Source organism: Eschrichtius robustus, chromosome 21 (genome assembly GCF_028021215.1).
Source record: "Eschrichtius robustus isolate mEscRob2 chromosome 21, mEscRob2.pri, whole genome shotgun sequence".
Classification (NCBI taxonomy): Eukaryota; Metazoa; Chordata; class Mammalia; order Artiodactyla; family Eschrichtiidae; genus Eschrichtius; species Eschrichtius robustus.
The window spans coordinates 28,337,447-28,361,536 of record NC_090844.1 but is presented as its reverse complement, the minus strand read 5'-3'; the positions used below and the strand labels follow the sequence as shown (position 1 = coordinate 28,361,536).

The following is a 24,090-nucleotide window of genomic DNA, read 5'->3' as shown; positions in this document are numbered from 1 at the left end:
AAAATCATTTTTATTATTTACACTTATCATATCAAAAAAATACAGATAAGTGCAAAAAAAACCCCCCCATAATTCCACCACCAAGAGATAACCACTATTATGTTAAGTTATATATACAAGTCTAGGCTTTTTTCCCCTGTGATTTTATATATATATACGATTACATGCACACATATATGCTTATACATATATTAGCAGGAAACTACTACATGAAATTGACAGTAATTAATCATTTTCACCTACAAAAACATGGAATTGTCTTTTATATATTGTTCGGCAATCTGCTTTTGTCTCTTAGCACTGTATTGCAAATATTGCTTTGTGTCTGCCGTGCGCGTGGTGAGTGTGTCCACAGAGGTATATATATTTATATATGAGGCAAGGGAAGAGAAGAGAGAGAGAGAGAGAGAGAGAGAGAGAGAGAGAGAGAGAGAGGGAGGGAGGGAGGGAGGGAGGGGGGGAGGGAGGGAGAGAGAGAGAGAGGGAGGGAGGGGGGGAGGGAGGGAGAGAGAGAGAGGACAATCTACCTTTTTATTTTTGGTGGTGATTCATTTCTTTTCCACCTTTCTTTAAATTCTGGCTTCCTTTTTATATGGGATGCTCCCAAAGCATTTCCATTGTTCTTAGAAACTATTTATGGCTGCATTCCTACCTTCCCACCCACCCACCCACAACCAGCCTTATCCTTTCTCTGCCAGGGAACAAATGTGGCCAGCTGCACGCAGCCCACATCCCACGGATCTGAGCGAGCCGGACTAAGGAGAGGTGACACATGTGTAAGGCGAACGTGCTGACCACTACAGTACAGAAACGTTGCAAGATGACACACGTGGATGGATGGATTCCATCTCCAACCCACAGACCGGGCAAGGGGCTGCCCTCAAAACCTGTGCCTTGTGATTATTTGAAATCGGCTTCTATGGGTTTTGGATACCACACATATACGTTTCTTGAGACGCAGGCATCAAGCCACTCCGTGTGGACTAAATATCCACCGGGACAGTAGCCGGGACAGCTCTCTCCTTCCGGGCAACAGTTGACACATGTCATTAGAGTTCATCATCGCCATTCTTTTCACTAAACCAGACACGTCCCATGTTTTCATCTCCAAAGACCATTTTCATTATTTCCTTCTTCATAGATCATATGCTTTGGAACCTTTTTCACCGCCCCCCCCCCCCCCCCGCCAAAGATATGTCTTGAGTTCAGTTTTATTTTAATTTACCCTCCACAGTCTTTGTAATCACAAATTATTTAGGAGCTGATTCTGAAGTGTGTGGCAGACTCAGTCTTCTCTGCCCATTCTCTCTGGCTAGTTCCTTGTTTGCTGGAAGAATTCTCTAGCATCATTACGTAGGGATCTACCATGATTCCACAGCCTCTACGTCATGGCCAATTTCTCTGTCTACCTTTATGGTCTTCTATTAACTGGTCCCACCACACCAAATGTGACTCAGTTCCCGCTGCACCTCAACAAAAAATCCATATTCTCGTCCGGTCAGTCCATGAACTCTCAGTGCTTTTGCCCAAGCTGTTGCCTCTCCAAGGACACCCTCCCCACTCCAAGCCTCCTATAGAAAATTGTCCTCTCTCCAATGCCTAGATCAATTTCTGATTCCTTCATGAAATCTTTGGTGATTCCTACTCTGTTCGAAGAAACCTCTCCCTTCTCTAGACAGTTTATCTTACTTATACTCACTAAAATACTATGCAATTTTTTTCAAAATATATTACTTAGTAAGTGTTCATTTGATTGTCATCACCACTAGTTATGGGTTCCTAACATGAAAATCATATTTAAATGATGAGCTCACAAATAATTGGCACTGCAACAGAGGACCATGGCGAGAAAAACAGTGGCGGGAGAAGTGAAATGAAAAGCTATTTGCTTGATTATTTACTGATTGGGAGAAAAAAAGCTGAAGTTATTGATTATCAGTGTGTTTCATTTACTCATGCTTTCCCTCTTCCCCCATAACCAGAAATAATTAAGAAGCAGTGTTACGCCCTCTGAATGCTCTCCAAAGCTGCAGGAAATCCCAGGATCTGGTGGATCTGCTTTGCATTAGCACTGGCAGATAATTAGATAAACACGAGGTCTGCTTTCATTGGCAACACCACCGTGATTGAACGTGTCAGGCAGACACTGAAGATGACAAGCAGGGATTCTATTCTGTTCTCCTGTGGATGGCGAGAGCTCACTAAGGCTGTAGGACATGCAGGAACACAACCACCAGCTCTTGTAAAAACCATGAAATTCTTCCGGCGATGGAAAACACAGCAAAATCACAAGAGCATAAAACACAGCGCATCTCTCGTTTTTTACGCTTTTCAGTTGTTAATTTCTGCATTGCGTTTTTCTTTTGGGTTCTTTTTTTTTTTTTTTTTTTTTAAAGGATCCTGCTCAGAAATGACTCTTCAGAGACCGTATTTACCCCCACGTTACCGAGTTAATTCAATTCTTGCTTCCTCTCCCCGCTTCCCAGCCTGTATAGACCATCATAAGATCTACTGCCCCTTTTAAAATTCACTCTGAGCAGAGTTCCCTGTGCTATACAGTAGGTTCTCGTTGGCTACCCATTTTAAATATAGTGGTGTGTATATGTCAATCCCAAACTCCCAATTTATCCGTCCCCATGGGAAAAGAATTTGAAAAAGAATAGATACATGTATATGTATAACTGAATCACTTTGCTGTACACCTGAAACTATCACAACATTGTTAATCAACTCTACTCCAATATAAAATAAAAATTTAAAAAATGCACTCTGAGGACATCCATCCATGCAGGACAAGTACAGAAAATAGGAGGTTTTGAGAGAGTCCTCCCAGGGTTTTCCAGTTGGCTACATCTGTTAGAGGAATCACTGGTTTCCTCAGAGATATCTGGGTAATTAGAGAAATTCCAGGACTGAATGGCAAAACCCCCCACCTGAATAAAAACCCGTAAGATCTGAGATGTACATCAGTAAATGAAGATCAGCTCTATTAATATTTTCTACCAAAGACCTGTTCAAGATCCCATCATATTAATTAGGGGAAATCAGATGGGTACTACAAGAGACAGCTCATGGATATGACTTCTGATGACAAAGACCTTCCACAATTGCCCCTCAGCCAAATCACACAATTTGTGTGCATGAGATGATGTCGTCTTCCCTCTTCCTTCTTTCAAATTTGACGTCTCGTATAGGAATGTCTTTTGTACTTCCTAAACTCAGACGAATAAGTATCCATAATGACCATACTCCCAAGGAGCATTTGCATATTTCATTTTTGAACTAAATCATTTCAATGTCTAGATTTCTTACCACCTTTGTCCATTCCCACTGATTCACTGTGGGTTAATTTGTTTTTAGGATGGATATACAGGGTACAGCATGCTTTGGGGTTACAGCAAAGATGTTTAAGCATCTGTCTGCAAAGACTTTCTTGTCGGCAATTGGCCTCAAAGTGATAAAATGCAATGTTTCCAATTCTGCTCCGAGGGAAGATGCATATTAAAGTCCTTCTATCCTGTAAATTGCTTTGCTTTGATTCCCTCCCTTCCATCCACAACAGAAAAATATATGTATGTGTATACAGACATACACAGTCACTCAAAACTAACCATAAATGTTCAGAGTCTATAATTCAAGCTTAAGGGAATAATCTATTGATAAACGTCATCATGATCACTTCCCTTACCTTAAGGGAGGAGTGATATTCAAATTATTTAAAAATAGTTTAGAAGCATCCTGTCAGTGTAAGGACCAGCCCTGACATAGGGTCATGGTAAGTTTCTGCTGTGTCCAGGGCGGTCCCTTTAGTTGCTGGGTCACAGGGAGGTCTGGGTAGGGAATGGATTGGGGGTGGTGGTGGTGAGGCTGGGGAGGGTGTTTGTTATGATGACTATTCACTGACTGCTACAGAAATACTTAGCAACTGATATACACAGGCCATCAGTCCTGTCTTACCAAAAAAAAAAAAAAAAAAAAAAATGCTGCAAAAGAAACTGTGAATTGTGAATCTTTGACTTGTAGATTTATTCTAAGCTTCCTCAGGCCTCAGGCATGTAGAGTCTATATCTGTGTTTTTCATCTACTCTCAGTGCCTGGAACAGTAAGTGGAATATGGTAGGTACTCAATAAATATTTGTTGAACAGATGAGTGCTACTCAGCCTTGTATGTACTTTCAATCACAAGCATTACAAAGTCAGGGTCCCTAAATTTCCTAAATTCTGTATGAATTCCTAGGACATTGTAGCTTCTCAATGAAGGGAATGGAGCAGATGCTAGAGGCCCTGCTTTGATGACTCAGTTCTTAGGGCTGGTTGGCAACCGGCTTTGCTGGGTAGGGGATGGGGTTACCTTTGTTTCAGATCTAAAAGATGTCCCCGTATCACCCTGCATATTCATCATCCAAACGGTTAATTTTAGGTGTGACTGAACTAGAATATCTCCTCAAAGGTGTCTAAAAAACAAATATCTGACAGCACTGACATGCCAGAGGTATCACTAAATCTTATATGTATAGATGTATAAAATATGAAATTTATATACATACAGATATATATGCACCTGTATATGAAAGCCACATTTAAGATTTAAAATCATAGATCACCCAGCACCCCGTCTCCTGCCCCCGCCGTTTGATAGTTATGGACAGAAGGCAAAGGGATGGTGGGAGATCTGTCAAGGTCACACGCTAGTAACAAAACAACTGAACTAAGACCTAGGACTCCTTACTCCCGGTTCAGAGCCCTTTTCCCTACCCCGTGATCTCTTTCTAAATGATCACGGCAATTTTCTATTCCACTGCACACTAACTCTGTCCTCTCCCAAACACATGTATGCAAGGCCAGGGCTCTTAGGAGGATTCTGATACTTCTCTGGAAAAAGGACAAGGCCAGGGTGAAGGATAATGCATGTTGGTGATGTTCATATCATCTTCATTTTCTGGATCACATGTCTCAATGCTCTTGAAGACACACACGTATTTAATTTGTAATGTAAGGAGAAAAGATAGAATCAAAACAAAGACGTTTCCACCATCTCTATTAATTCACTTTGTTCAGCACACCCCAGAGGGCACTGAATTCTTTACAGGAGTAGATTACTCTGTTTTAAATCACTTCCCTGATTGGGTTCTTGCCATTTCTTTTATGGCTGGTCCGCTCTATGATCTCAGACATTAAATCTTTCTCTAGTCCAGACTAATATTTCTTACCCAGGGTTTTGTTAAGTCCTGATTAAATATACTGCAGAGGTAGGATCTGGAAGACACAGAACTGCTGAAATGGGGAGAGTTTGTTTTATATGACAGGAAGCCTAAATTTTGGAAACTTTCTGACTCTGGATATCATTAGTTACTGACCAAATCTATTAGATATTTTTTAAAAATACAAAAAATATGGCAAAATCGCTAATTTGGGGATGTGGGAATGTCGAATGATGGAAGTGTTGACATGTAACAAATATCATTGATCCAGAAAAGCTGGCACCAGGAAGATAACCCTGGGATCTGGAGATTGTGTATGATCTAGTAGTGCGTATGGTGGATTTTTCCCCCACCAGTGAGAAAGGATTTTTAAATGTGTGTTGACAAATTAGAATTTGCTTTATGAAAATTTATTTTCTAACACAATTGTTAGAACATGTGTATTTCATAACACGAGGGGAACTCTCAGTATAATGAAGAATGATTTTCTCACTTGGGGATCATCCAGGCTTCTCTCCTGGGCCTTCCCCTTGAGTTATTTTTAATTAGTTGTTACATCATAGAATTTTAGGACTTGTTGGGACCTCAAAGATCACCTGGTCTGTCTCCTCCTCCTAACTAAATCCCCCCTGCAAAGGAAGACTGGAAAATCAAGAGCTGTTCTCTCAGCTACTTATCAGACATTTTTGGGAAAGGATATTGACACTTTGGTCTGACACCAAGTTGAAGAATCCTCATGAGTTGTTAGGGTCCTTGTAAACCGTGTTCCTCCAACTAACAGTATGTCTCAAATTACCCCTCAGAACTGGTTCATACAGAGAACACAATTTGTGTCCCATAGATTTTAATGTGAAGCACATTTTATTTCATTAGACACTATATTAGTCAGACATATTAGGAAATGTTTTAACAAAATATCTAAAGTGTCACTTGTCAATTCTTCCACAGAACATGGAAAACACACTTTTTCTGCCACAGGAATCCCTTTACTAGAACACACACACACACACACACACACACGTTATTATTATTATTTACAAAAATGGAGTGCTTACTATAGATGTCAAATGCTTTGCATGGTTTAGGTCATTTCCTCCTCAAAACGAACCCTTTGTAATAGGTACTATTATAACTTTTATTTTACAGAGGAATAAATTTAGGCTTAGAGAAATGAAGAAATTTGCTCAGAGCATTGCAACCGAAATTCAAACTCAAGCAATCTGACCCCAGAGCCCAGATTCTTCAACCTGTTATCTATAGGATAAATGTTCAAATCCTATAGGCTCAGCTCATTCATTTCTCTCAATTCTAGGTTCATGTCCATTTCTAATTTTTCAGAAAAAGAATAACATCTCAACTCAGAATCACAGAGGACCCTGGAAGGCCATTCAGCCTTTGCTCTCAATGCCAGCTCAACCCAGGCCCATCCTGGACCAGCCCTCATGGAAACTCAACCTCTGTACCTTCTCGCAATCCCCAGTTCGGAGCCAGTGCCTTCCCTGTGCTTCTTGGGGATGCCATCTACAAAATATTTCTCTTTTCTTCGTAATGAATTTGTATTCCCATCAACTATCTGGCCCTGTGGCTAAAATTTCCCGTCCTTAAGAAATGTTTTTAAGCTTTCTACTGGGTTTTCTGTCTCCAGTTTACACTGTCATGGGGATCTGTTCTTAGTTGTCTATCTGGTTTTTCCTGGTTTTGTTTTGTTTTGTTTTAGTCTTCTTCCTCTCTCTCTAATGTGATGTGTGTACCCTCTCTAAGTAATGTGATCTGGAGGTTATGTATCCTGTTCTCCAGCTGCCCAAATTTAATTTTAAAGTCCTTCCTATTTACAGGAGAGATGTTTTATTTCAATTCCTCTCATAAAATGAACAAAGTTAACAAGATGTGTCAGAGATAAACAATCTTCCAGACATGTTTCTGGAGTATGACAGCACTTCCTGTCCAATTCCACCAAAAGAATGTAAGCACAGTGTAAACGTTCATATGGAAATATGGTGGTGGTGGGTCAGGGGGAGTTGATAGGAATAGGAAAAAGAAGAAGAAACAAACAGAATAATTGCATTGATTTCTATTAGCTGAGAAGGAAATTCTTATGTAGGTTACTCTGTCATGACTACATACATGTGGCACACATCTGGGAAGAAATAAAGAGAAGATGATGACAGAGGGAAAATTTCCTGCATCACAAAAGGCATCTTAAGTCCTTGTTTCAGAGCTGGTTGAAAAGAAAGGCCACAGATTTTTTTTAAATTGAAGTATAGTTGGTTTACAATGTTGTGTTAGTTTCAGGTGTACAGCAAACTGATTCAGTTATATATATATATATTCTTTTTCAGGTTCTTTTCCCTTATAGGTTATTACAAAATATTGAGTATAGTTCTCTGTGATATTCAGTAAGTCCTTGTTATTTACCTATTTTATATACAGTAGTGTGTGTATGTTAATCCCAAACTCCTCATTTATCCCTCCACCTCCCCCCCCACCGCTTTCCTCTTTGGTAACCATAAGTTTATTTTCTTTGCCTGAGGCCATAGATTTTTAATGGTTTACTAAATACATTATCAGTCATCATGGGCCAATGGATGAAGGTCAGTCCTTACTTGGGAGGGGGATTGTGCTCAAAAAGACAATCAGATGTCTTTATCTTCTTGTTAACAAGGCATAAATGTAGAAAAGTCCATAGAGGGTGGATAACAAAGCAGAGACATTGTATGGTAATTTGCTGTATATGGCTCATTCTTTTTCCTTTTTATGCTCAATTCCACTCAAGATGTGGCACTAGAGTTCAAACCCTCTTATCACAAGGCACAAAAGTAAAAGTTTTAGCCTTGTAGAATTTTTAAAAAATGCTTTCACTAAGACACATGAGTATTGAGCTATCTCTATTTTCTTTTTTAACTAAGCACAACGGAAACTTCTGTTATGAGCCACTTCACTCTGTCTCGTTAAAGCTTGTTATTCACTGGTCTTCTTATTGGGTCTCATAACGGGAAAGTATTATTGGGGCATGGGAGAGAGACTGTGGCTAAGTTGCTAATGACACCACATATGTCCAAATCTACATTCTTATCACTCCTGTGGGTCTGCAATATTATATCCACATTTTCTATGCAGTATACATAAAGGCAACTCTGAATTAATCAATTGTTTGTTATGCAGAAAGGCAGCTATTGGGTATTTCTAGGGAAAATCTTTATGGAAAAAGGAATACCTACTATGTACTACAAATGGAATGGAAATGGGTTTTTAACATTAAAACTACTTGGGAGAATTAACAAGCAGTAGGAAACTTCATGACAACTTAATGCATTGTGCTAGCATGTTATCTTGCTGATGCCATTTTTATTTCTTTGCTATATAGAATTTTACTGTGCTATAATTAACCAATTATGTAGTGCAGCGGGCCCTGAAATATGACCTTATCCAACAAAAAGTTTTTAGCAGAGTTCAATATGATTCCTGACTCTTTGCCCAAAGAAAGGACATGACGGTTTTCATTTTGGTAAAGGGACATCCCTCTGTTATAATCGTATATATGAAACAGACATTCTGTAAACCACTAGCAAAAAGTAAGAGTTGTTTCAGATGCACTTAGCTAACGCTGGAGTGAAAATTCTCTTATTCAGTGCCCTAAGAAATACAGGGAAGGGACCCAGGTAATTACTGTAATGGATAACAATGAGGCTTAGAATGATTCAAGAGAAAATGCTTACCAAGGCAACCTGTACTCTGATGTGATTACAGGCTCACCTTTTCAGGTGCTTCCTTTAGGTCACTTAAGTAGATAGTTCAACAGACAATGCGGTTAGATTATGAGATGTAGCTTGGGGATGTTTATTTGAACCTGCTATTGTACAGACATCTTTATCCTTGATGAGGTTTCCAAACTGTCACCTCCAACTTTTCTTATCAGCGTACTCAGGAGAAATGAAAACAAAGCACCCTGTAACTGATCTTTCCATTTTTGAACTGTCAATGTTGAAATGACCTATCTCACATCCTGACAAGAGGGACGGATTAGCTATCAGGTAGCTCAGCCTTGAAGATTTCCTCTCTCTTTCGGGTCCCTGTGGCATCTCTCTGGCTTCATTCTCACTGCACATCTGGGCACTAATCCCCTCTGAAGCAGATTCCCTCAATCCTCGGAAGCCAAAGCCCTTAGTTTTCCATCTGCTGGAATAAAAAGGAGAGGGAGCAGGCTGCCCTAACTTCTCAGGCTCAAACTAAACACCCCACTATTTTCACCCTTCTGTTCCTGCCAATGAGGAATGTACATGTCATTTACATGGACATTTCTGTGATCCTCCGGCACTGAAGCAGCTAAGTTCAGCAAGTAGAAAGGACGGTGGTCAGAAAACTACCTGATTTTGATGTTAAAGCTTAGAAAACATGGATCCACAAGTTCACGTCTCTTGACGGTCATCCCATGTAATTTATCTTCCTCGAAAAGAACTGTTCTGGCATAAAGGCACTGGATGTTTAGTTTATGCTTGTAATTTGGAACCTCGGACTCACTGCTATTGGTACCAACTGCCTGATCTTACACTCCCTGGTCTTGGGGCATTTATTTCCTTGTTGAGGGCATTTAGGTGTGGCCATCTGTGATAGCATAACACTAAGGTCCTGTGCTCCAGTCACAATTGACCTAGCAACAATCATACCCCAATATTAAGGTGATCACTCAGAGCTGGCAGCTCCATCTCCGGGAGAAATGCAGCCTTCAGGGACAGCAAAAGGAATCCAGATGCTTTGTTGAGAGCTAAATAAAATCAAAGAATTGTAGGTCATCCAACAGCCAAGCAATGTCATTGTGTAACTGCCAAGAGAAGTTGGGAATTGAGGACTTGCTTTAGGGTCGCATCTGGCATAAAGGGAAAAAAAATTTAAAAGAAGGAAATCCCCAAATTGGAACATGACCTAGATCTTTCACGAAGTGACTGCTCCATAAAGCTGTTGCCAAATGCTATTTTAATCAAACCAAGCCTTCACTGGATCTCTATCCTGAGAGCACAGCTAAGTTTCATCAAGAGCACTCTGGCGAAGTACCAGCTAGAAGCATAGAGTGATGTTGGCATCATCTAACCAGACTGCTGTTCATTGATTCCTGCAGAGATAGTAAAATGCTATTCATTTTTGTTGACATAGGTAGCCACTCTCTGTCTAAAAGGGCAGAATATATCCCGGTGTTGGGCTCTTAGAAACATATGTATAAATACATATGTATATGTACATATGTATACTTTCCCACTGATGTATAAATACATCTCATTCACCTCTATGATCTCACAGGCTTCACTCTTTTTCCATCACAAAGCTTAGTCACTGTAGCCATCAAGAGTCTCTGATCATGTCTGACAGACATCTTAATATGCATATTACAGAGGCAAAGAATGCTGGAAAAACCCATGCTTAAGTAGAAAAGGGAATAGGGGAATGAATAGATTGAACAGAAAGGAAAGGCTTACACAGCATTTTAAACTCATGAGGGGATTTAACAGAGCTCTCAACCTTCAGTGCTGAACATATTCTAAACCTCACTGTTTCCCGATCCGTTTTGTTTCCACTATTGGAAAATGTAAACAGAATATCCACTAAACTGCACATGTGAGACTAAAACCACACATGGCCAATGTCCATAGGAGGGTTTCATTCAGTAATTAAAGCAATTGCCTGAACCTCGGCTTGACTGGCTCCAAGGAAAGAACTATGCTTTGGAACTTCACAAGTACATATGCATTTATGATGGTTAATTTTATGTGCCAACCCAACTGGGCCATGAGGTGCCCAAATATTTGGTCAGACATTAGTCTGTGAGGGTGTTTTCAGATGAGACTAACGTTGAAACTGACAGGCTGAGAAAAGCAGATTGCCCTCCAAAATGTGGGTGGGTCACATCTAATCAGCTGAAGTCCTGATCCTCCCCAAGTAAGAGAGACTTCTCCTGCCTGAAAGCCTCTGAACTGGGCCATTGGCTCTTCCTGGTTCTATAGCAGCCTGCCAGCCTTTGGACTTGAACTGGAACATTGGTTCTGCAGATTCTGGACTTGCCAGCCTCTATAATAACATGAACCAATTTCTCATAATAAATCTCTTTACATATGTATGTATGTATGTACGTACGTATGTTTATGGCCTGTATCTTACGTATCCTATTGGTTCTGTTTCTCTGGAGAACCCTGATGAATACAATATCTCAGATTTTAAAATTGGGATCTAGACTGGTCACTATCCTCTTCGTGCTGGTAATTCCTTTCAGCCCTAAACATAACTCTTACTCAACTAAAAAATAACTATATATTGCAATACAAGTGCGAATGAATAATATTCACATATTTGATAACAATTCTTTCTCACATTAGGAGCTAACCATTGTCTGTCTTCAATCAGTAACTCTAAGACTAAGTGTCAGTCAACCAAGGTAGAAGCTTGACATTCATAGAATTTTCCCCAAGCCCAAGGTCAATTGGTGGTTGTTAGGAAAGGTTATTACTATGGTTATCTAAAATCCAACCAGTACTTTCTTATTTCTAATATTTCAAAAGTGTCTAATGATCATCTAAACTATAATCAGTAGCCACATAGTTATACTGTCAACAGCTTTTTAGAAGATATATGAGATTAGAGTCCTAACTACAGTCCTAATCAATGGAAAATATGTTAAAAAACGTTAAAAATAGTCATACCTTACAGGTATATTTCAGATAAATCTGGTGGTAGTCAAGGGTGGCCAGAGACACATTTCCTTAAACTTCTTGCTAATGAGTTTGTGTTGCTTCCTTACATTTGAAAAGACACTTCATCAAACAACATAGATGAATGACCAATAAACAAATGAAAATTTGCTCAATATCGTTAGCCATCACGGAAATGCAAATTAAAATCTCATATCTACTTACTCATTAGAATGACTTACTTTAAAAAGACTAATACCAAGTGCTGGCAAAGACGTGGAACAATTAGCACAGTTACATCTTAGTGGTAAAAATTTAAATGATTACAGCTACTGTGGAAAGTTTCTTATAAAGTTAAATATCTAATTATGATATGACCCACCAATCCCACTTCTACGTATTTACCCAAAAGAAACGAAAATACATGTCCACACAAAGATCTGTACACAAGGGTTCATAGCAGCTTTGTTCATGGTAGCCCCCAAATGGTAACAACCCTATGTCCGTCAGCTCATGAAAGGATAAACAAATTGTGGTAGATCCATCAAATGGAGTACTACTTAAGAATAAGAAAGAACTAATTACTGACAGAGGTAACAGCATGGAGGAACGTCAAAAGCATTATGTCAAGTGAAAGAAAGTAGAAGGTGGTTGGGGTAGGAGGAAAGGACTGACTGCAAAAGAGCAATGAGGAGACTTTTGGGATTAATGGAAATGTTCTCTGTCTTCTTTGTGATGGTGTATACAATCGTACATGTTTGTCAAAATTTATCCAACTGCACAATTAAAATGGGTGGACTGTATCATATGTAAATTAGACATCAATAAAGCTGATTAAAAAAAAATGTTTCCTTACATTTAGTAAGGGGACGGAATGTATTTATTCGAGAGCAGGCCCTTTCATCACTGAGACTGGTGGGTAAGTTCCCTTTAATTACAGACCCTTGTATTGTATCTGACACACACAGGCTACTCAGTACTAGTACCAGCAAATAAAGGAACTATGGGCTATGAGAAAGTGCTTCTTTCAATGTTTCAATGTATTAACCATTTAGACTTATTGTGAAAATACAACTGTTCGTAGAGGCTTGCTTTCAAGCATAGCTAGTCATATTGATACAGAAAAATAAATGCAACTTAGATGTTTCCTTCATACCATAATCTTCCCAAATAAAAAGTGACATATATTCCTGAAAAGATGACCAACTATTGAACTACACTGGTTTTTTTTTTTTTTTGCTGGATATTTTCCAAGAAGGCAACCTGGTTCTAGAGAATAGGTATGCCCCGAATCTCCTGTTTTTGAAGGATCTAAGAAAAATCAATACACCTTAGCACATCTGAGTGGGCAAGTAGAGAAGGAATTGATATTTACTGAGCACCTATTCTGTTCCATGAAATATTCAAATACATTCTTTTATCACTGAGCCTTGATAATAACCAAGAATAGGTACTTTTTTGGTACTTACAGTCAGAGAAGTTAAGCAGCTAAATGACTTGCCCAAGATCACAAAGCTAGTAAAGGACAGCACCAAATTAAAAGCAGTCTCTATGTGTCTCTATTTGACCCTCCCATACTTTCATACCCAGGCAGACAGTCACTTGAAGATGGTTGTAATGTAATCTCAGGAATAAAGCAAAGGCTTGGGAGTTCTGAAATGAGCATTCTATTTCCTGCCTTGCCAGACCAATTTGATACAAAACCCACCCACCTCCTCAGTTTTGTAAGGTAACAGTCACAACATGTCCCTTTGTCCCAGAACCATGGTCTCTGAGGATCATGAAACACTTTATAGTGCTGTAAAACTCCTGGACGAAATACAAGCATTTGGTGATCCGTATCAGAATTTCACCAAACCTAAAAATGCTGGCCCCTAAAAGAAAAGACTTGCTAAGCTCAAGAGTCTAACTCATTTTCTTTCATCATGTCTCTTCAAATCATATCCGGTTACGTCCATCATAAATATACGCATTTGTGGAACTGACAGTGATAACGATGTTTAAAACGACCCCATCTACTAAACATCTCTTTGTCTACTTTTCGACACTTGTCACCCATTTGCTCTTTGCTCTGGGAGATTTTGTTTTCTGTGAACTTATTTCACTGAATTAACGGTCATGGCATTTCTTTTCCTATGCTGGACAGACACAGAAGATGTGCAACAGAAGGTGTTACCTAGGATGCAGAGACCATCTGTGCAGTTCTCGGATTCCTGGCTTAGGCCTTCGCAGAATTTGCCCCCGTTTCTTGGGGCCGGGGCTGTGCACTCTCGGATCCGCAGATGCTCGCATTCTGGGCTGCAGACTGACCACTCACCCCACACCTCCCAGCTCCCGTCCACTTCAAAGGGAAACAGAGGGAACCATCGTTAGAATGAATCTGGCAGCCATCGGGAGACTCACCCCAGGGCCGCTGTTGTTCTTAGAGCTGGATTTTAAACCGTCACCACCACCACAAAAACAAAATAATATATGTGTTTATCTTCTCTCCGTGGTTTCTTTCCTAAAGAGACAGGCTAACAAAAGCAGTGGCGTAATTCTCTTGCTATTTCAGGATGAGACCAATTTACTGAATTCGGGCAAACATTTGAATTACCCGTGCCCTTGGGTTAGCTAATAATGTTATTATCCATTCTTTCCCCATCTTTCATGCCCAAATGCATCTTAGACGGACAGATACACTATGTGCAGGAACCACTGGTAATCACCGCTTCCTTGTGGGTTGATAGTTTAGAACAGAGAGTAGAATAAATGCTCTTCAAGTCCTAAAAGCCCCTCAATAATAAAAAGTTAAACCCATATATACTGACAGTATTAAACTTAAACAGGTCAGCCAAACCCCAAGATGCCAAGACTTACACAAATACAGTTTCTTGGGTCGTGCATTGCTGCTGTATGTAGAAACGAACAAACTGAATCTAATTCCTCTAAAAAACCACCCTAGAGATTATTGGCAGCTGTTGGAGACAAGTGTCCCACTATCTCCCAGGAATAGGCCAACCATGCTTATGTGGGTTACTGAAGACATTGCCATTTTTAATCTAGAGCAGCTAGTCAAGAGTAGGGTAAAATACAAACACTGAACTTGAAGCAAAATGTCTGAGTCCTTATCTTGGTTCTGTCAACTTCTTGGTGGAGCAACCCTAAGCAAGCACTTAGCCTGACCTCACTATTTCTGTCAGCTGGGGGTCATAAAAATCACAACACAGAGCTAAATGACATTACATGTATACATGTATCTTGCACAGTACCTGGCACATAGTAAGCACTCAATAAATGTATATTGAATACAAATTCAAAACAAAGCTCCAAGCATATTCTGCTGGTGAGAGCCTGGCCTTAGCTTTGAGTGGAACTAGACTTGCAATTTTAAAGACACGAGTCTCTGGTCCAGTGTCCTTGGAGGTAATGTTTGATCATGCATGTGAGACCCAGGATCAATTCATTTCTCAGTGGGAGGATATGCTTTCCATTCAGAAAGTCATCTTCCATCTCAGCTACTCCTCATTGTATAAATTGGGTGAGAGCCAGTAAGATGAGCAAAAGAACTCATAAAAGCCATATTTGGTAAATGAAGCCTCCCTCTATTCAGAAAGGAAGGTAAGCAGAGCCCAAATTCGAAATGGAAACTGCTGTGATACGATCTCTGCCAATTATATTGCCAATAAATACAAAGGTAAAACTGATGAGGTGAGTTGATTGGTGACTGATGATAAAAGGTCAAGGATTTAGTGCCTGTTTTGTGCTCATGGACAACTCACTTAATCCCTATTATACAGATGAATGCTACAAAATGGGAGAACCCAAGGAGAGAAGGGGATGGCTTAGCCCAATCAAACACTGGTAGTATAAAAATACGTCAAAACGTATTTTGGCTTATTGATGGTGAGCGTCTAGGGTCATCTGAGCATTAAGAAAAAAATTATGCCCCCAAACAGAGGTATTTCACCCATGTTCTTGCTATTACAATGAGTTCCACATTAGCACTTTGGACAAAGGCTCCACTCGAAGAACTTGGAAGATGGTAACTTTGGAAAGGAAGGTTCTACTGAAAGCTTCACACCAGCTCAATAATGTTGGTGGATCCGAAGGGAAAAGGGAATCTACATATATCTCACCAGGACAAAGAGAAGTGCAGGTTATTTTCTGCACTGACATTCCCTCACAAAAGGCTCCACCATTGAGAGGAGCTGGGTTGGTGCAGGTCCGGGACCGTTTCTGCCATCCTCTACCACAGCGAACATTGCAGGCTGACCACGCTGTCCAGGAAGACCAGCCTCCATTCACTGAGAGAAAAAAACGGGGAGGGGAGAAAAAAAAGGAAAGAGGCATGTACTGATTGCCTACTATGTGCAAGCCACTTGCCTGGTGCTGTGAGTTGAGTACCAAGAGACTGGCGGGGACCCTCACCGGCTGCCCCATCATGAGGCAACAGTGGGGCTGATCTAGTCTCCACCCCTCAGTCTACTCTTCTGATACAGGAGGGATGCAGAGAATTTGCATTGCAAGGAAATGATGAACCATTGGAAGAACTCATCAACCTATCTCTAAAGCACTTGAAAATCCAGAGCATAAGAAGAAAATCTCAGCATTTGAATTTCTATTGACTTTAAGTGCTTCAAAAATAAATCCCAGGGCTCTTCTATCGTGGAAGGGAGTGCCTTTACTTCAGTAGCTGGGAATTTCATTTATACAATACCTGAGATATTCAGCAAATAGTCATGTTTGTTTTTGGTGGATTTCATATGCCAGGAGAGGAGGTGCCGACAGCAGGTCTGGGGGAGATGGGGGGTGGATGTTGGGTTTGGGAAGAGTGGGAAGAAGTTGCCCACCTCATTTCATTTCAAATATAAACACAATGGAAGAAAACAAACAACTTTTTAGATTATTTTGAAAAGAGATCGAAAATGTCACTGACTATCTCCAGAAGTCCAATTCTGGATGAAAGGGAAACAGGCATCTGCCTTCACCTGTCAAAGGGGCGAGGCAGGAGAGAACGCCATAATGGATAACCCCCAAAGTCCTTTCCGTTCTAAACATTGAAAGCTTTAATGAAATGCGCCTCCCTCTGCCTCTCTGATTTCCGTCCTCTCTCTCCATTCCTGGCCTTTGGGCTGGTCTTACCATAAACCACCACTGTGGCTGACAGGCTCCTCCTCTTGGCTACGATGTTGGCCGCCATGCACGTATAATTTCCGGAGTCCGAGAGCCGCGCCTGCCGGATGATGAGGTTGTGGTCTGCCCTGGTGTCAATGTTCTCATCTTGTTCAGAGTCAATGGGCTCCTCGTTTTTCAGCCATTCCACCTATCAGAAGACAGCAATGTTTATAAGTCATTAAAAAAAAAAAAAAAAAAGGAACTTTCCTGGAGTTGGAAAGTGAGCAGTTACGGCATATGGGAGAGCGCTGTACCTAACATGCAGAGTAACAACAATGATTTTTAAAAATCTTTATTCCATATCCCATCCTTTTTGGTATATTCAGGACATGAACACTCAAGCTCATAAACTGGAGGCTGGAAAAGGACGTAAATATCCTACTGACTTTGACCTATTTTCTAAAAATGCAGTGGGAGAGAGGAAAGACTGTAATTAGGTCATTTCATTATATTTCATCGTGTTACAGCTCTGACGATGATGATGATGATATTTTAATAACTGGCCCAAGATGGAGCTCAGAAAAATCAACACGTATATGTAGAATTTGTAGTTTGTGCAGAGAGGATATTATGTTGTCAGACAGGGTTTGAAGTCAATATGTTTCCATTTAAACACATTTTAATAAAGGTGCGATGATGTCTACAGGCCAAAGTAACACAGATTTGGGTAATCATAGGCACATCAATGAAACTCAGATCTCAATAGTCCCTGGTTTCGGGGATATGTTTCTTTGGTGATCATTTATGTTACTACTTCAGTGATTCAGCAGACATTTAGGTCGGATTAGGCACCCTAGACATCTAAGCCTCAGTCTCCCTTCCAAAGGAGCTCACTTTTCACATCCTCTGAGCGTAGGCTAGTCCCATCTTTGGTTTGTTTTGTCTAGCTTGCTCCTAGAGAACCTATTTCCCTCTTTCCATCTCCACCCCAATCCTATCCTTGGTCCAAAGGTCTCTTTCCTTGGACGCCTGAGGAAGACCCAGATGAGATCTTCTGCTCCCTGGGTCCTGATCCTCCCCACAGCTGGGGTGCACCATCCCTACATCTCTTATTTCATCAAGCAGACCAGTCTTCCCAGACCTAACTGCCTCCCTTCCCCATTCTGTCCTTTGCTTCCACATCTAAACAACGTCTCCACTCTCTCATGCCATCTTGGTAGCACCAGATGCAGCTCTTGTTTGACAATAACCATTTAAGCTCTAGTTATCAGTATGTGATACACACAGGAATTTAACAGACACATCAAAACGGTAATTCAACACAAAAAAGCAACGGCAATGACTACAACAAAAAGACACCACATGGAAGCACATGCGTCTGGGTTCTTTTCACCATACCCTCCCTGCCCACCACTAGCATAGATAATTGAAAGTTGGCTTTAGTTGGCTCATTTCATGTTTATATCTAAAGAATTCTAATTTATTGCCGATAATCAAGTGACGTCTGCTAGACAACAATTTGGTCTAATAAATATTTTTGGCTTCTATAAAAAGGGATTTATTGGGGACTTCCCTGGTGGTGTAGTGGTTAAGAATCTGCCTGCAAATGCAGGAGACACAGGTTCGAGCCCTGGTCCGGGAAGATCCCACATGCTGCGGAGCAACTAAGCCCGTGTGCCACAACTACTGAGCCTGCACTCTAGAGCCCACGAGCCACAACTACTGAGCCTGCATGCCACAACTACTGAAGCCCGCATGCCTAGAGCCCATGCTCTACAACAAGAGAAGCCACTGCAATGAGAAGCCCACACACCGCTACAAAGAGTAGCCCCCGCTTGCCACAGCTAGAGAAAGCCTGCGTGCAGCAATGAAGATCCAACACAGCCAAAAATAAATTAAAAAAATTTTTTTTTATAAAAAGAGATTTATTTATCAGAAGAAAACCTATAACGATCCTTCAATATTTATCCCAAGTATCATCCCATTAATGAGAGTATAGAATACCAAAAGTCATCAGCCATCCAAAATCTAACCTAGATGAGGTCGATTTTTAGAACAGAAATTGATGCCAAAATAGCCAAAAGAGATCTGAGAATTGCTTTAAAACATGAAGAAGAGCTGAGAAAGCAACATGGTACAGGACCACGAAGTAAGGAAGCAAGCCTGACTACCAACCCCAGGAGTTCCTCAAGGCATCACCACGTGCCAGCCCGGTGGTATAAGAACCAATGATGACCCAGAGCCCAAAAGCACTGCTCTGTTTAACAAAGCAGGACAGTGGAGCCAATTTTAAAACACATCTGACCACCAGCCCATGACAAAATATCCTTCACTCCCCACTAACACTGCCAGCCATTCATTCATTCATCTGACAAATATTCCAACCTTTACTGAACATTGGAGGTCATCCTGAGAGTTGAGTAAAGTGAGATAAACAAAACCAGCATAGTCTCTTCTTTCATGGATCTAACTTTTAATGGACAAGATGGGAACAAAGAAGTTAAATCCACAACACCACCAGGAAAATAAGAGCTGTCACCAATATTTGGGATGAAACACTGTAAAGCCAACAGGATTGGATTTTTTAAACCACCATCACTGTCGTGTCACTGGAATGAACAAATTGGTCAGCTTAAAGTAAGTCTGAGGAGCTTTGGTTCCACTCCACTCTCCTCCCGGTCCAGAAATTCTGAGTGTAAATTGCCTGACTTTCTGATTGTTAATTTCCTATCCTTGTTACTTCTAGCACCTACAAAGCCGTTCTCTCCTGTCTCCACCTCAAGTCATCTTCTTTTTCCATACTTCCCCCAAAACAGCTGGTCGGGAAGTCGGGAAAGTCTGGCCGTGGTCCATAAGTAAATAATTCCTAGTGAGGAAATAACCAGAAAGAGCCCTGGGGGCAGTGACCCTGGAAACAGAAACGGAGTCCCAGCACCTGGAAATCAAAGAAAGCTTTCCTAAACAAATCTTGGCCCAGAGAAAATTAAAGCCACAATCATCAAGTAGAGGTCTGGTTTCAAATTGAAAACTTATATAAAAATACATCATACACAAAATTAAGTGGGCAACAACCTAGGAAGATATTTGCCAGAAATTTGATATATAAAACAATAATAATATGATGATCTGAGGGATACTGATCTGAATCACTCAAGCTCTCACATCAGTTGATGATAAAATGCCATCCAAGATAAGACAGAAAAAACACATGCTAATTAAACAATTGAATAAATATTCTATACCACTAATAAAAAAGTTGAACAACAATATAATGACATTTTTCCTACCCAAAGAGCAAAGACTAAAATTACACAAGCATACACAGACACACACACATACATATAGTATTTTTTTTTTTTTTTGCTGAACTTACAGAGCACGGGGCATTTCTGTTATTGCTGCTCTACGATTATCTCCTTTCTGGGACGACACTAATAGCCTCTTAACTACCTGGTCTGTCTCGTGCTTCCGTTCCTGCCTCTACAGTTGATTCTCCACAAAGGCATCAGGTAATATCACTTCCTGGGTCCAAATCCTTCAATAGCCTTGAAGCCCACTAAGAACAAAATTGTAAATCCTTACCATGGCTAACAAAGCCCATCTTGGTCTGGCCCAGAGTTAATTCCCCACCTTAGATTCCCTAAGTAACCTCTGCACAGTCTACTCCAGCCCTACTGGACTCCTTCCTGTTCGAGAAAACTCAAAGCCAGTTCCAACCTCAGGACCTTAACACCTGCTGGTGCCTCTACCCGGAAGGCCTTTCCTGCAATTATCCCTACGGCTCAACCCTACTTTTCATTCAGGTCTCTAATCAAATATTTCCTCCTTAGAGAGGTCTTGCCTAACAATCCTTTCTAGTATAGCAAGGCCCCTTCACTCCCGGTGTCCTGCTTTAATTTTCTTCCTAATATTATCTCCATCTAATAGGCTTAAAGATAGTAAAAGCCTTCTGTTCTTGTAATTGTGATCCCAGGAATTTACCAAAGGAAATTATTAGGGCTACAAACAAGGATTTAAACAAAATAAACTATTTTTCATAGCAAAAAAGAATGAAAGAAAACAAAAAAAAGTATGCCAAAGCTACAGGCCAAATAACAGACCTTTGTTTAAATAAATGACTCAGTAATAAAATATAATATTATATAGCACTAAAAGTCATGATTTCAACTAGTGAAAACACTGAAAATGCTCATAATATATGGAAGAGTCAAAATGTGAAGCTATGTTCATTGTTATCATAAATTTGTAAAAGCAACAAAAAAAAGAAATCACAAACATACATACACTTAAAAAATGGTTGGAAGAAAATGCAATCTGTTTGCAGAGGTTTTTAAGAGAAGACTTGGGGTAACTGTTGTTTTTCTTCTTGGTGGTTAATTGTGGAACATTCAAGGAAAAAGTATTTAGTAATCTGAAAAAAAAATCACTTTAGCTTAAAAAAACTCCTTTACTTATGTAGCACAGTGGTATTCAAATTTATATTTAACCATAGACTGTTTCCTCAATTTAAAGCTTATGTGATCATATGATATATACAATCATATGTATCATATGATATCGCTTATATATGGAATGTAAAAAAATGATACAAATGAACTTATATACAAAGCAGAAATAGACCTACAGACATAGAAAACAGACTTATGTTTACCAAAGGGGAAAGGGTGGGAGAGCGATAAATTAGGAGTTTGGGATTAACAGATACACACTACTATATATAAAATAGATACCTAACAAGGACCTACTGTATAGCACAGAGAACTCTACTCAATATTTTGTAATAACCTATAAGGGAAAAGAATCTAAAAAAGAATATATATATATCTGAATCACTTTGCTGTATACCTGAAACTAACACAACATTATAAATCAACTATACTTCAATGAATAAATTAAATAAATAAAAATAAAGCTTTTCAGAAAGCCCCAAGTGAAAAACAGATAAATATGGAAAGCTCTTATAACAGGTGCAGAAGTGAGGGTATTTGAGTTACAGAAATGAGGCGCCCTAAGCTGCAATGGCCCACACCCAGGGCCACTGTTTGTAAAATTCCAGGAGAGGTAATTCACATCCTTCCCTGTCTATGTCAATCATGCCCAATGGAGATGTTCAGTGCACCTGTACCATCATATAAGTTGACCCTGCCATACAATCTACCGCCACCCACCTACATGTGTACTATGAACACGTACAATGGTCTGCTACTTGGTGTCCCCAGATCATAGCTTGAAAACCATCAATACAGGATGAATGAGGTATCCCAGGTACATACACATTCTGGTCTACTTGGTGTTTACGCTGTCATGACTCAGGTCCATCAACCCAATTATGTCTATAAACAATCGGCACATTAGGAGACACCTAACTGCGGGGCTGTTTTTTATTTGTAAACTAATAGTTTATCCATTTAACTGATGGCAGGATCTTTATGAGAAAATCAGTTTGGTATTTTCTGGGCTTATAAAAGTGACAAATTGCTCTTTGATTTATGCTTTTGTCGCTTAGAGAAACGTTAAAACATTTTTGATGAGCTAAGTGCTCCTAATGTAGAATAGTTTAATAAATAATAGAAAAAAAGCATTTCCTACAGCAGCAGTTGCAAACTCGAATGTTCCTGGGGGCCAGGGAGGTAACGTAAACTACTGAAGTGGAACTGGGGGCAAACATCCACGTGCGTTGCTTGCATACTAAAGACAAGGGGCTATTCTTCATGCCCACGAAGGAACGAGCTCACGCTCATTTTTCTTAAAAAAATGTTATTTTCTTTCTCCTTTTGTTTCCCCACTTCAGGTAGAGACGCGAGTATTTTTAAAAATTAACGATAGTGTAATGAAAAATGACCGTGAACTCATTTTTGCTTTTAAATTTCTGTTGCTTTTAATGTATCACAGTGGTCTTCACATGTACGGAGTATGTAGCTTCAGTATCAGGATGTACGGGGACCTGGTGCTGATAGCGACAAAAATGTAGATTCCATGGTTTGTGCAAATAAATATGCAGCCACCAGTTGGGTTCACACTACTGGGACCAGTGTAACCAGATCCTTCCGTCTTTCTTGAGAAGCCACGGCTGTGTATTTTCATGTACTATTTCTTGATTCCAACATGATGGCTCATATATTACAAAATAGATTGTGAGGGTCAAACAAAACATATCCATGAACTCCCTCTTCTCCAGATACTACAACACACCAGCTCTCGGGCCCTTTGTGAGCGTTATCACAAAGAGGAGCTCAATGCCCTTCACTGAAGTTAATTCCTTTTGGTAAGTCTGCTTCCCCCATCATCCTAGAATGTTCTGGTTCATAGGTATCAGGGCCCATTCTCAATGCTTTCTCATGTCAAGCACCTAAGAATTTCTGAACTTATATACAGTATCCTGCAAGTATCATAAGGGCATGAATACTGAGTTCAGAAATGATTTTATAAGAGGTTGTCAACACTGGAAAGTCCCCATTAAGCTCTTAACAAAAGCAATTCACATTTTCAAATTAGCATTATGGGATCGATACAGTGATCACCTGAGGCTAATGGACATTTTTTTAATCACTGATCCAAATGACCTCATACTAACAGGTCATCTCTTTGACAGAGAGGCTTAACTTTCTGGAATGTCATGGGAGGCATTCACGCCCTGAGAGGAAAAGAATTTTTCATCTGGTTTCTACTTATTTAGCTTAGATGGATAATCCCAGTTAGGAGTGTGGGAAGAAACCAGCTACTTAGAGGTAATGAGCTAATGGATTTTCAGGATGCATGAGTTCATTAGCATAGTGTTATGTGCAGATGGTCTGCAATTTGTAGCTTTTTCCAGTTTATAAACAAATCTGGAAAAGCAGACCATCAAAGACAATTAGATTTCATGCCCAACAGCAGGTTCCTGTTCAGTCATTCTGGTTAGCTGGGGACAGAAGGTATGTAATTGACGACCCTATAGATTTCCTCAACAATAGGCAGCATGGTGTAATTGGATGGGAGGCAGCCTCCTTTGGAAGAGTGATGCTTCATGGGAGATTATCTTATCTGAGACAAGGGTTACATTTGAAAATCTCTGCATGAGTCCTGACATTTCCCTTCTTCTGACCTTTTGTCAAAGATGTCCTATGCAGGTATACACA

General features: G+C 40.1%; 1 protein-coding gene across 1 annotated transcript in view; it reads right to left on the bottom strand.

The window, feature by feature from the left end:
• The window catches only part of UNC5D (unc-5 netrin receptor D), a 258,784-nt gene that overhangs the window by 97,428 nt on the left and 137,266 nt on the right, over positions 1-24,090 (bottom strand). Inside the window, exons 5-7 of the mRNA XM_068531991.1 lie at positions 17,000-17,180; positions 15,994-16,161; positions 14,052-14,216 (exon numbers count right to left, since the gene is read on the bottom strand). Of these exons, the coding sequence (XP_068388092.1) occupies positions 14,052-14,216; positions 15,994-16,161; positions 17,000-17,180 (514 nt within the window). The remainder of the gene's footprint in view (positions 1-14,051; positions 14,217-15,993; positions 16,162-16,999; positions 17,181-24,090) is intronic.